The sequence below is a fragment of the Gadus morhua genome, chromosome 11 (genome assembly GCF_902167405.1).
Source record: "Gadus morhua chromosome 11, gadMor3.0, whole genome shotgun sequence".
Lineage (NCBI taxonomy): Eukaryota > Metazoa > Chordata > Actinopteri > Gadiformes > Gadidae > Gadus > Gadus morhua.
In genome coordinates this window covers 3,616,450-3,630,399 of record NC_044058.1, presented here as the reverse complement: position 1 = coordinate 3,630,399, position 13,950 = coordinate 3,616,450, and the positions used below count along the sequence as shown (strand labels likewise).

General features: G+C 43.7%; 2 protein-coding genes and 1 non-coding gene across 3 annotated transcripts in view; 1 reads left to right on the top strand and 2 right to left on the bottom strand.

The window, feature by feature from the left end:
• Positions 1 to 7,585: 7,585 nt before the first annotated feature.
• rps27.2 (ribosomal protein S27, isoform 2) lies at positions 7,586 to 12,899 on the bottom strand. Its single transcript, XM_030369977.1, has 4 exons — positions 12,773 to 12,899; positions 12,341 to 12,449; positions 11,886 to 11,996; positions 7,586 to 8,537 (listed from the first exon to the last, which is right to left on the bottom strand). The coding sequence occupies exons 1-4, from the start codon at positions 12,776 to 12,778 to the stop codon at positions 8,509 to 8,511; spliced, it is 255 nt and encodes an 84-aa protein (XP_030225837.1). The 5' UTR covers positions 12,779 to 12,899; the 3' UTR covers positions 7,586 to 8,508.
• Positions 11,599 to 11,728, bottom strand: LOC115554913 (small nucleolar RNA SNORA13). The gene has a single exon (XR_003978762.1). It is a non-coding gene; the product is annotated as a small nucleolar RNA SNORA13 (small nucleolar RNA).
• A 7-nt stretch (positions 12,900 to 12,906) lies between the features above and the next one.
• rab13 (RAB13, member RAS oncogene family) overlaps positions 12,907 to 13,950 on the top strand; it is a 5,828-nt gene continuing 4,784 nt past the window's right edge. The window contains exon 1 of the mRNA XM_030369976.1: positions 12,907 to 13,905. Coding sequence (XP_030225836.1) covers positions 13,782 to 13,905 — 124 coding nt within the window. The 5' untranslated portion in view covers positions 12,907 to 13,781. The remainder of the gene's footprint in view (positions 13,906 to 13,950) is intronic.

The following is a 13,950-nucleotide window of genomic DNA, read 5'->3' as shown; positions in this document are numbered from 1 at the left end:
CCGCAGCAGATCGTTGACTAGCGCTTGAAAGACTGCCGGGGCGTTGGTCAAGCCGAAGGGCATCACGAGGTACTCGTAATGCCCCGTTGGGGTGTTGAAGGCCGTCTTCCACTCGTCTCCCTCTCTGATACGGACCAGGTGGTAGGCGTTCCTCAGGTCGAGTTTGGTGAAGACCGTTGCCCCCTGGAGCAGCTCAAAGGCGGAGGAGAGTAGTGGAAGGGGATAGCGGTTCTTCACTGTGATGTTGTTCAGACCTCGATAATCGATACAGGGTCTCAGGGACTTGTCCTTCTTGCCCACAAAGAAGAACCCGGCCCCAGCCGGTGACGAGGAGGGTCGGATGATCCCAGTGGCTAGGGAGCTCTGGATATAGTCCACCATGGCCCCTCGCTCAGGAATAGAGAGGGAGTACAAGCGTCCCTTGGGGGGTGAAGTGCCCGGAAGTAGGTCGATGGCACAGTCATAGGGACGGTGAGGGGCAAGGAGGTGGCCCTGGCCTTATTGAAGACCTCTCTGAGGTCATGGTAAACGGCAGGGACCCCGGAGACGTCCGAGGCTGGAGCAGGAGCGGGAGCAACAGGATACGGTGAAGAAGTCCTGAGACAGGATTGCTGACAGGTGACTCCCCATTCTCGGATGGAGCAGGTGGACCAGTCGATGTTGGGGTTGTGTCTGCGAAGCCAGGAGTGACCCAAGATGACCGGCTGGTTGGGTGTGGGCAGGAGCATGAACTGGATGGTCTCCCTGTGGCCTCCAGGCAGGAGCATGTGCACAGGATTTGTCCGGGAAGTAACCCTCCCCAGCACGTGCCCATCAAGGGCTCTGGCGGAGATCGGCACTGGCAGTCTCTCTGGAAGGAGTCCCAGCCGAAGAGCGAGGAACCGATCCATGATGCTCTCGTCTGCCCCTGAATCGACAAGTGCGGTTATGGGATGGGAACCGGAGGGCAACAGGAGCTCACCGGAGAGAATGGGTCTTGATGGAGAAGTAGTGTCCATGGCGGAGCTCACAAGAATATTCCTGCTCACTTGGGGACTCTGCCCCTTTGCTGGGCACCGGTTGACGAAGTGACCACGCTGACCGCAGTACAAACAGAGGTTCATGGTTAGCCTCCTATCCCTCTCCTCCGATGTAAGGGGGGTGCGGACCAATCGTATTGGCTCGGGACCGCCCAATCCAACGGGAGCGGTTGGAACAGACGAGGAGAAGACAGGGGGTACTGAAGGCTTGGAAAGGGGAAACCCGTGTGGCCGGAAAGAATGTGGCTGAAACTCTGGAACAGGTTTGCGGACTGCTTTGGAGAGTTCTACCAGATCCTGCTGTCTCTGAACCGTGGCGACCATCAATTGGTGTAGCGCGCTCTCCATCCGGGGAGATGCGGTCGTCCATCTGGGCTGGGTCCATTTGGCCAGATTGTTCTGTAACGTGCGCGTTTGGCTGAACCCAAGTGCACAGCTGGCGACGAGCGTGGAACAGAGTCAATAGTTTATTTCGTAGACAGGCGAGTAGTCAGACAAGCAGGGATCAGGAACCAACGGGGTAGTCAGACAGGCGGGATCAGGAACCGGCAGGAGAGTCAGACAGGCGAGGATCAGGAACCAGAAGGAGAGTCAGACAGGCAGGGATCAGGAACCGGCAGGAGAGTCAGACAGGCGAGGATCAGGAACCAGAAGGAGAGTCAGACAGGCAGGGATCAGGAACCGGAGAATAGTCAGACAGGCAGGGATCAGAGAGCAGGCAGGAGCGGTGGTAGGTCAGGAGTAGAATCGCGGGAAAGCACTGTGAAACACAAGAGACAATCTGGCAGGGAATGTTTGGGAGGAGAGGACTGATATAGGGGAAACACAGGTGAAGGTGGTTGGGTTAATTGGAGTGATCGGGTGGCAGGCAAGGTGAATGAGAAACCAGGGGCGGATCATGACACAGTTCATAATTTAAGTTTAGCTTCAGCTTTTTACAATACATTATTTTGTCAGATTAAGCCTCACTTATTGGGCTCCTTACTGACAAAATGTTGGTTGTTGATTCATGTGTGTTCTTGTTTTGATGGCTGTGGCATTTTTATTGTGATTATACACTAATGGTTCTTGTGTTGTCTTAATTTAATAGATATTTTCAAAGGATGACACAGAGACCTCTGGCTCTGAGCAAGACAGTGAGCCAGAGTTGCCAGGAGATTTCATCAAGCCCCTCCCAACTGCATCAAGCACCAGATACGCTGTTCCAAAAGGACCCAATGGTACCTATATTTTAAATTTACACATTTTAGTTAGCAGCTGTAACCATCCATTCCCATAGAGATGTGACACTTATTTAACGTGTATTCCAGAGACTTCAAGATCCAGAGAAGAGGGTCCTGTACAGCCGTGTTTGAAAACATTTCCCAGAACTCAGCATGGTACTTGGAAAAGAGCTTTTAACAGCTCCTGGTATAAGGACAATTCATAGGCTTGAATATTTTGTAAGTCAAGATTCGACTTATTGTTTCGCCTGCAGGCATTTTTCTCTGCCCAATACACCTGAATCTGCCTTCACATCCCAATCAGGCTTTTGTAACTGGAAAAAGGCGCTATATAAAGATTCTGGGTTTAAGCTCCATTCGAAGGCGGAGAATCATATGAATGCTATGTATGCTTGGAATCAGCATAAAAAGGCCATTGACAGCAACTCATCAATGTTAGATGTCATAAATGTGGACCGGAAAAAGAAAGTGGAGGAAAACTGTACTTACATTAAAACAATTGCAGATGGCTCCTATTAACTGCCACTAAAATATAGCGCAGAGAGGTCATCTAGAGTCTGATGACTCTCAACAACAGGGGTACATTTTTGACAATTTTAGAAGAATAGCAAAGCAAATGACCCTGTCATAGAGAAAAGAATGAAAGCTTGTGGCAATGCTAAGTACACAAGCCACCAAATCCAGAACGAAATTCTGGGGCTTAGCTGAGATGGTACGAAGTGAAATAATAAGAGAGTAAAAGAAGGTGAAGTTTTTAGTGTATTGCAGATGGAACCAAAGATTAAAAAAAAATAACAAATGTCTGTAGTTGTGAGGTACTATTACAACGGGGCCATCCACGAAAACTTTTTACACTTTCAGTCAGCTGAAAGCTTAGATGCAGCAGGTCTCACAAAAATGATAATTGATTGCCTTGAAAAACATGGTCTTGACTACAAAAATAATCTTGTGGGCAAGGCTATGACGGTGCATCCGTATGAGCAGAAAGCATTCTGGTGTGTCTGCTCGGATTAAAACAGTGCAAGATTTGAATTTTATGTGCAGTCACAGTGTAATGCACATTGTTTGAATTTGGTTTTTTCGATGCTGTCAAATCAGTGCCTGAGGCAGTTAACTTTTTTGCCCTCATGCAGAAGCTTTATAACTTTGTATCTGGCTCGTACCACTCAATGGCTTGCAGTTCAGAAAGAGCTGTATCCACAGGCAACAGCAGCCCAGGGAACTACAGAGACTTACGGATGTAAGGTGGGCATGCAGATACATGGCATGCCGTAATCTGGAGACAGGCTTCCAGCAGTTCTGAGACTGCTACAGGATATCGCTTGAAAATAGTGGTGATAGATCAGTGGAGGCAAATGGCCTTCTCTCTCAGATAGATTTACACTTCATAGGGCTTTGGTTACCTTTTGTAAAGTGCTTGGTGATGCCAAATGTCTTTCTGACATGCTCCAATCCAGCTCTCTTGACCTAGCAAGGGCTGTGCATCTAGTAGGTGCCCTTAGAGACACATTACAGGACTACAGAAGTGAGGGTTCCTTTGGGGAACTAGGAAAGAGGTTGAAGAGATTGCAGAGCACTGCAAAAAATAAGTGTACAGACAATGTGTAAAAGACAGTCTAAAACAAGCTCAACATTTCATGACTCTTTGATGATGAGCACTGTAGGACAGAGAAATTGTGACCAAAGTGATGGTGAGAGTCCAAAGAGCTATCTTTTATCAGGTGCTTGGCTGTCTTCACAGCAGAGCTGCAGAGGCGTTTTTCAAATAAGAATTGCGAGATAATGCAAGGGGTCCAGTCTCTCAACCCAAAGAGTACAACATTCTTGAATGAGGAGCCTCTGTTAGCCTTTGCTCAGACCTCTGAGTCTGATTTAGAGGACCTCAACATGAGGTTAATCAAACCAAGCGGCTTCTTGATAATAAGAGAGAAAAGTGGAATGGACGGACCGTCTACTCTCCTTGACTTTGTTGTGTTCTAGAACCTTATAAAGAAGTCTTCCATGAGCTTTTTTCGACTTTGTAAGATTCTGTTTGTTGACACCAGTCAGCAGTGCTTCTTGCGAGAGCAGATTCTCCGCTTTAAAACTGATTAAAACCCACCTTAGGACAACAATGGCTGATGACAGGATTAAGTCACCTTGGAATTCTCAGTGTTGAGTCAAGGAGGGCATGCTCAACATGATGAGTTTGTGAAACATTTTTGCCAGTTCTCACCAGAACCGAGAATTTGCTATATTAAATCTACCTAGGATCATTTGGCACTTTGGCGGTCCCTCTGTTCATGATTAAAACCTGCACTTTTGTACTCTTGGTAATATTTGTATATAATATTTGTCTGTTTGTAAATTGGTGGGCACCACAATTATTTTATTTTTCAAGTCCATTTCTGCTTGATAATATTTTGTGCAGGCATATCTTGTGTTTTCAGTCAGACCGAAAAAATTGATTGTTTGACACGGGAGGGAAATCAGAGAGGTCTGTACAAGTTGGTCATACATACCTGTATGTTTTCAGGTTTTTTTTGTACATTTACTTTCAATAAATAAACATGCAAAGTATGTCACAAACAAATGCTATCTTATCTCCTTTGTTGCTTTATTTTCTGAAAATATTTTTGGGATGTTCAACACTGATTGTGTGTGTGTTGTTTGTGTGTGTGTGTGTGTGTGTGTGTGTGTGTGTGTGTGTGTGTGTGTGTGTGTGTGGTGTTGTTGTGTGTGTGTGGGTGTGTGTGTGTGTGTGTGAGAGAGAGAGAAATTGAGCTGCAGAGACACTGGCTATGTTAAAGAAATCTAGTGAAGTAACCCTAGTGGACCACACTATCTGCCACATTGTAGAACTCGCGGTTCTACCTCTAATCAGCAATCATAGGATTCATTCATGCTCCTTAGATGCCATGTTAGGGTTACACACACATTTTCAGTCATGGCCCCTGAAGTAGCCATGACCACCCCCTGTATAAAACTCTAGTTCCGCCACTGGTCTGACAACGGGTTTTTGCTGACTTTGCAGCCTCGTATGGATTCAGACACGTCACCAGCAGCCCAAGGTTTCCGCAGAGTAATGGTGAAGCGGAACGGGCAGTACAGACTGTCAAAAATCTGCTGAAGAAGGCAGCAGACCTCTACCTGGCTCTACTCGCCTATACAGCCACGCCCCTTCAGAGTGGATACAGTCCAGCTCAACTCCTTATGGGTAGGTCTTCACACCACAGTGCCAATTCTTCCCGCTCAGCTAGACCCTGCACTGCCTGATGGTGTAGCTTTCGCTAGGGAGGAAAGAGAGAAGAGGAGGTCAGACGCTGAAAACTACAACAGGCGTCACCGTGACAAAGCTCTCAGTGCTCTGACGGCTGGAGAACGGGTAAGGGTAACTGACACAAAGACATCAGGAACTGTGCTTCATAACCATTCCACTCCAAGGTCCTACTTGGTGGATCTACCCCAGGGGGTGGTGAGACGCAACCGCAGTCACCTGATACCTCTTCATACACCTACAAAAGACAGAGGTTTTCCAACACAGCAAATACCAGCGACAACTCCTGAGCAGGTTCCTTTGATACCTGCTGTGACAACGCATGTTTCACCTACAGAGACTCCCACTCTCCGAACCAGGTCTGGGAGAGCTATAGTTGCACCTGGTAGACTTAACATGTGATCTAGAAAAAAAAAAAAAGAAGGAAATACTGTGTTACTGTGTACTGTTCGTGTTCTAGCTTTGTACACTGAGGAGCGTTTCGAATTTAACAGTATTTATTTTGTTGTTCTGCCTTTATTTACTTTGTTCTCCCTTACAGGGTTCAGATAGGGACAGACCTTTCAACAAAGAGGCAGAATAGTCCTCTAAGGTCTGATGAGACAAAGGCAGTCTACCCTTTGTTCTCTAGAAAGGGGAGATGTGGTATTATTGCACTCTAGTTCATAATAATAATAACGTGATAGGAACCTATGTGTTGGGGGAAGGTTTAGCCGGATGCACGGGAAGTGTTGATCACGTAATACGGGGGATGCTGCTATTCATTCAATAAAGTGGTAGCCAGTTACCAGTGTACTCGTGTGTTTTATTATTCAGTAAACACGACAAACTCAGGGAGCTTTTGCATATTTTTTGCAACATGCACGAGTTTGAAGCGTAGACAGTATGACAAAAACATAAATAAAACATAAGATCTCTCCCAACCAATTACCTTTTTATTAAAGGTGCTTAATAAATACATTTGTTTTAGTATTTTACAGATCCATACAATGATAGGGCGTTTAGTACGGTACTTCCCCGTGCTTCTTTACCCATAAAAAACTACAGTCAGTGTTAAATTGTGCTGATTTACCATTGAGCATTTCCTATTATAGGCTACTGTGTAAAACGCTGTTTAGATTGAATGTTAGTATCAAGAAAAGAAAGACCCACCGGTGGGGGGAGATCTTATGTTTTATTTGTGTTTTTTATAATGCAAAAGTGCATGTTGCAGAAAATGTGCAACAGCGCCCCTGGGGCACACTTTTCGGTGGGCGCAGAATTCGGTGTATCACCGGCCTTCCACTGCCTTAACATATATGGGAACTGGCCCTGACAGACACAGGGGTTGTGTCTGGGTATTATACTGTCATGGGCCCTAAGAATAGGCTAGTCAACCTGAGGTTGGGTCATGGTCGCTGTCATTGAGTCTGCCATGTTATTGTGCAAAATGCAAATGCTGGTAACTTACTCAGCCTACACTGTCTCAGGCACGTGGTTGAAAAAACTAATTTCCACAAGATACATTGACGGGTTTATCCAAAGCATACATATATCAAGTGCACTCAATTCATATCAGCATTGCTGGCCGCAATGGGAATATAACCCTGCGTTACCCCTGTGTGTAAAGCCATGTTCTACCAGTTGAGCTAGGCACATAGGTGTTGATTAGGTAGTAATGTTTTGCATATGAACCCTGACCCTGGTACAAACTTTGTGATTCAGTTTCAGCCTTGAGACGTCCCTGCTACAGAGCAGAGCACTTGGTCTTACGTCGGTGACATACTCAGCGATGTCACCGGCATACACGCTATCGACAGGATGGCTCAAGGATAGCAGAGCTTCGATAGGTTAGACTCCCATTAACATACAGGGAGATTGATGTGCAAAAGAGCCAACGGTTTGATCACGTCAGTCACCGGCATCCCTCTGTAGCCAAGGGAGACTGGACACTTTTCAAACTCCAGGATCTTCAGCTCATCCTAGTTTTGGTCAGTCAGGGCCATAACAGCATCGCTATTAGCAAGTGAACAGCAGGGAGCCTTATTTGCACACAGAGACACCCCAATATCTATTCTCATTATATCCAAAGAAAGACATTAGAGTAGTACCCTTTTGTTATGGCTTTATTTGGGTGCAAGTATTTTAATCTTGATCACATGAGGGGAAACATTAAAATGTTGCCATAGCAACCAGTTTTGTGCTGTCAAGAGCAGGATGAGATGTAGCTCATGTCCTCATTTGATGATATTGTGTGAAACTCCCAGCACCCAGAAGGCCAAGCAGTACATGCAAATGTACAGACAGACCTTCAAAATACCTGCATTACTGTGACATTAAGCCTTATATAACTTAACACTCTGATCATATATTAAGTTGATTGGACACCAAAAGCAGAAGGGGCCCAATTCAGACAGAGGGATAATGACGTGGCAACAATCAATCAACTGCTGCCTCAAATAAAAACAAAGTGCTTGCATTAAACTAAAGTCCACAGGGGTTCGAAAGGTTTAGGGGGAAATTAGCCAACGTAGATCCAGGGGGTACAAACAGCGGGTTTGGCAATACAGCCTGCTGTGCTGCTCAGAACAGGCTCTACCTCCTAGAGCATTTAGCGGTTGGTCCCACAACAACCACGTTTCCAACCGTCTTCATTTGATTACAAAGTAAAGTATAATACAAGCTTATGGATCAATCTTTCAGTAAAAATGAAAAGTCCAAGACATGCAATAAACTTGTGGCAAAAATAATAAATGAAGAGCAAGATTTAGGAAAACCAAAGAAACTAACTTTATTAAGAGATATGGAGGTAAACAACCCAACCGGTGTGGCCCGAATCCTCACTCCGCCAAAGTTTCCTTTGTAAACACTGGAGAGAGAATGCCATCGAACAGCCGTTTCAGATTCAGCGTCCTCCGCCGTTGTTTATTGGTAGGTTCTCCACCTTTGAGGACTCCTGTTCCGTCTGTTCTGGGCAGTGTTGTTTATCAAGTGTCTGGGACCAGTCTCCAGCAGTGTTATCGCTGGAACACTAGTGCTGTTTTCGTCTGAAAGAGCATCCTACAGGAGAGAGATGGGATTAAACTGGAGAACACCTACATATAGATGAAGGCGTATGCATTAAACTACTGGAGCAGCATAGTGCTCTCAATTAAATGAAGTGCCTAATCCCATAATACAGAGAATTGGAGAATAAGTTTACATTAAGATTATATTCATTTTGACCAGAATTAGCTGAGCAGAACACAGATGGCTATGAAGGGTTACTGCAGGGTTCAGAGGAGGCAAGGGTGTATTGTAGCATGATACAAAACCAGCCCTTGATCTCATACACACCCTTCTGTGTTCATGTGTGGCCATACTTCAGTGTTTCCCCTATATGCACCTAGCAGCGGCGGTACACTCCGTCTTAACCCTTCAAAAAACAAATGCATTATTTTGCGCTACGGACGCTTCATATACAGGTCCATTCACACACCTTAGTAAAGCATATAAACGGAGAGGAGAGCTCCGTCTTATCTTTGGAAAAATATTATTTTGCGCCAAGGACGCTTCTTATCCAGGTCAATTCACACACCTGTGAGTAAAGCATATTAACGGAGTGTAACTTCCGTAAAGTTGGAGATAAATTGGCAGATTCTGAGTTTGAGGTTCAATAAATTATCAGTGAAACATCATTGGACACAATTGACACCTAGCTAAATGTAGTAACCTAGAAAACCAGCTACAACATTGGTTTTCATCCAAACGAGTCGTCTTTAACGAACGGTGAATTGCATTGGCTTATATGAGCTGTCGGCTTACAGACACGTCTGCAAAGTGCAAAACTGAAAAAGACCACAATGGTAAAATTTCAATGGCGTGACCAATTTAAGATGTAATGGTCCTACTACAACATTTTGTTTTGTAAAATATATCTCTTACTTTTGAGGATTTTTTAATTTAGCAACAATTTCAATAGTGTTGCTATTATTGACTCTAGAGCCCCACAACTTGTTGCAAAGAGGCATGGCCTCTTTATGGTTCTACTAGGGCTGCTCTATTATGGGAAAAATCATAATCACGATTATTTGGTCAATATTGAAATCACGATTATTCAAACGATTATCTTTGAGTTTAAAAACGTGTTGTATTTATTCACCATGTCTCTCCCAAAAAAAACGTTGTAACTGAGAACTTGGAAATTTCGCGTTAAAAAAATACACAAAATGGTCAAAAAGAAAATGTTCCAATCTAAAATGATATACAGATGTGTCCAGCTGTTCTGCCCTTTCTATAAATCATTAAAAAATAAAAAATAATAATTAACAAAAAATCGGATAACTCGATTATGTTAATTTTCTGATCGTTTGACGCTAAAATCGTAATCGCGATCAAAATTAAATTAATCGCCCAGCCCTAGGTTCTACTACATCCTTTAGTTTTGAAAAATCTTATTTTTGAGGATTTTTTTATTTCGGAACAATTTCCATAGCGTTGCCATTATTGACTCTAGAGCCAAAAAATGTTTTCGATAGACATGGGATCTTTATGGTTTTACTGCAACCATTAGTTTTGAAAAAAGAAAAAAATATCTACTTATTTTTAAAGGGACACTAAAAATTACTCCCATCTAGTGGTACAATTGTATATTGCATTCAAACTAATAGTGCTAGCTTGTTCAAAAAATACGGTGGGCAGTATGTGCGTTCACAGTTGCTAGGGAAACCACCTAGCGTCGCAGCCCGATGCAGCGCGTTGCAGCCAGTGTGAACGGCCCAGTTTAGAACGTCGCAGCCTGTCTCGTCGCAAGGAGTCGCGAGTTGCAAGGTGAATCTTTGGTCTGAACTGGGCTTAAAGCTTATATGTTGTCAGGGGTGTTTTTGATTATTGTGGAGGCTGTTCTCTAGGTTTATAAACAGTGCCAGGCCTACTTAATGTTTTTTGGAGGTTCATAAACTGTTGATGTGAATAAACTATTTATGACATAGCAGAGGTGGTTAAACTGCATTTATTTGCGTTTAGCATCCACGACAGCCCTCCCCCTTTTTTTGCGTTAAAATATTCACAAAAGGCAGTGCCTCCCCGCTGGCGACCCATGCCCCTCCAGTAGATCTGCTCTGGAGCCGACTCTGATGTGCCAAGAAGCTGTGTCATGATGACATCCAATACTACCCATCGAGTCATTCGAGTGACGATGAGGTTCGTTATTTCAAAGAAATTTCAAAGTGCATTGAATCATTAGTGTAAGCTAATGATGTATGAGTAATTATTCCTCGAGCAAGATAGGGAATTATTTCAGTCATCATTCACGCTGGCTCAGAGTGAAAACGCGTTTGCATTTCCTGTACCACGTAGTGCTTTTTGTCCGTCTCGGCAGTTCATAGACCGGAAGAACATGGAAGCCTCCATGAAGCTTACCCGTCCTATGCAACTACATATTAATTATTCTTCGCTCAGGAGGATAAGTGAGATTTTTGGCAGAGATAATTTTACACCAATGACGACTTATTTATGAATGAATACGTTGATTTGAGGTAATAAATGACTTAAAATATTACAGTGTCCCATTAAGGAATTTATTTTTAGCAAAATTGTCAATAAAAAAAATTAGCAACACTTTCAGTAGCGTCGCCATTATTGACTCTAGATCCCAAAACTTGTTCAATAGAGACATGGCCTCTTTACGTTCCTTATTGGTTGGAGGCCGAGACCTTTTAGATTGTTGTAGTATTTGTGTTATGTGATTTTAGTGTATAGGGTGGATTTTGATACAGTATATTTTTTGTTAAATATATGTAAATAATTGTTTTAAAGATTAAACTTGCATTATGTTCAATCTCTCCATATATCCCCTGCTCATTACTGTGCACAAATGTACTGCATGTACACCCTTCTGGTGCCGGCAGACACATGGAAACCTCCCGGCAGGGTGCGCTTTGTGAGCACACCAAAGAATTTGTGAGGAGGAAGAAAAATGTCACCTCCGCTACTTCAACTCCATCCTAGGGGAAACACTACTTCCATGCAATATATGAGGCCAAAGACCGCAACCATTTTTTATGTGGATGCATGTTAGTATTTTTTTGAAAACAACTTCATCTATCCGTATTTCACACATCTTAAAAACAATACACGTGTTGCATGTCCTTGCAGTTCATCTTTCAGAAAGGCTTAGAGATCACCCATTTCTCAGTCAACCACAAGAGTCAATGTATGCCTTTTTTGACACCCCTTTCAATACAGACAAATGAAAGAGCAACACAAAGGCAAGATATTGCATTGTCATATGCTATCATCACTGTAGAACATAAACAACGTCAACAATTGCACATCGATATGATAATCGATTTAGGCACACCCAAGTCTATGTTTAGTTCCAATTGTATTTAAAAATGATTTCCTGAACTGATGGGTGCAGGTGTTTACCTTCTGTGAGGCGAGCCTTCCCTCCTGTAGGCTGGCAGAGGACTGTGGAGCAGCCGACACAGAGCACGACTGTCTGCGCAGCGCTAAAAACGGTGGTGATTTTGTAGCAGCCTGCAAACAAATAATAATTCAAACATTGGTATCAAAACACTGAAAGCAAACTGGTCTGTTGAACGCCACACTACGTCCATATGTATCGACCCATTGGCCATTATGCTGCAATCAGCAGGTTAAGACCATTTGGAGCAAGCATTTGGAAAGGTTGCAGATCTGAACTGGTTTGGTCTCAACAGGTGGTCTAGTAAGGTACTATGAATCCTGTGGGTCACAGGTCATCACGGTAAGCTCACTAGTTTGTCATAGTTGACGATCACCAATTAATCAATGATCGGGTAAAATAAAAGTCGAAACTGATTTAACGATTACACTATAACCAACATATTTCCCAGCGTTACCTGGGCATTTTACATCCATAAAGTATGAATTTGGACTTTGTACAAGACGCTTCTTCTTGTGCGTCCTCTTCTGCTCCTCGGGGGTCGGGTGCAGCAGGTCCCTGGCGAGCTGTAAACCAAACCTCAGCTCAGCACCACATCACAAAGGCCATATTTAATATACATTACAGGAGAGGATTATCAACATTAACTAATACTATCGAAAAAGTCATGCATCAATAATGAAAGATCGCCGTATGACGTTGACTCTTTGTTGTACATGTGCTTCGCCATTATGATTGCAGTATGTCCAGCCGACGTGGAGCTAAATACTCAAACAGCATGAACGTGTTAAAGTCGACATGAACATTAACTCGTTTTAAATAGTAGTTAACCGTGTCCTCACTTGGACCTAAAGCGTACGATTTAAGGTGTATAAAAAGGCGCACTTACTGGCATATTGTCGGGTTAGGAAATGACTGTACGGAAAGACAAGACTCAGGAGCATGCGGTGGTAATTTACCGGAAGCTGTTCTAAATCTCTAGAAGGACCCGGAAATAAAAACCCGAGTCGGAATCCGACCTCCAAGTCCGCCGTCTTTGTGAGGTCAACACGCCATCCGTTTCATAAAATGGTTTTATATAACATATTTTTCCTATTCGATAGATGTTCACATAAAGGTAGGCTATTCCTACATTGGTTAGTACCCGTTGGTTAGTACCCGCATGTACTTATTGAACATTTGCACACCTAGTTTGAAACAATTAAACAGTGGGATAAGAAAATTGTAATCAGACATTTAATTATTAGTTAGGGAAATCATTATTATTTCATTATCATTATTTCACACTTCACTGTCACCACCTCGTGCGTGAGCCCCATGTGAGCCAACAGCGCCAGCCTAGCGGTGGACTGAACCTCTGGGTCGCTGCGCCCTCACAGCGCCATCTAGCGTTGGACTGAACCTTCGGGTTGCTGCGCCCTCCCTCCTCCCACGTAGTCATTCTGGGAGCCGAGGGATCATAAATACACGGCTGCAAGTTATCCAAGTTTTTTCCCCCGGATCCCAGTGTTTGTGGTCCCGGATGCTAAATGACTATGTTGGACCATTAAATCACTGGATTATAAGATTGAACTATAATTGACCATTGGCTTTAACCCTGGGACCGTTTATATTCCGTGGATGGACGAAATATTGAGCCTTTGGAGTTAGTGGATGTTTACCCAGTCCGAAAGTGATCGACATTTACCGGTTGAAGTTTTCAAGAAGCAAGAAATTATTAAAAAAATTAAAACATTCTTCTAGGCCAATTCTGGTCGCATCGAGGCAACTTCGCTTCCGCAACACTCGGACGATCGGCGAATTAAAGAAAAGCCCTGCTCGGATGAAAAAGACATCTTCATAAGAGACAATCATTTATTTCTACCGATTCAATTTAAACTTCAATTATTTCTATAACCATGGCAAAAAAGTATGATTTCCTTTTCAAACTACTGCTGATTGGTGACAGTGGAGTGGGAAAAACGTGTCTGATCATTCGATTTGCCGAGGACAACTTCAACTCTACCTACATCTCCACCATCGGTACGTATCGCGTCGCTGTGTCGACCCTGACGAGCACAAATGGGG

Excerpts from the sequence above, each read along its gene's own strand:
- rps27.2 (XM_030369977.1), bottom strand. Across the intron at positions 11,997-12,340 it reads TATGGATGTAAAATGCCCAG|GCTGCTACAAAATCACCACC; the intron begins GTAACGCTGGGA and ends ATTTGTTTGCAG. Across the intron at positions 8,538-11,885 it reads GAAGGCTCGCCTCACAGAAG|GATGCTCTTTCAGACGAAAA; the intron begins GTAAACACCTGC and ends TCTCTCCTGTAG.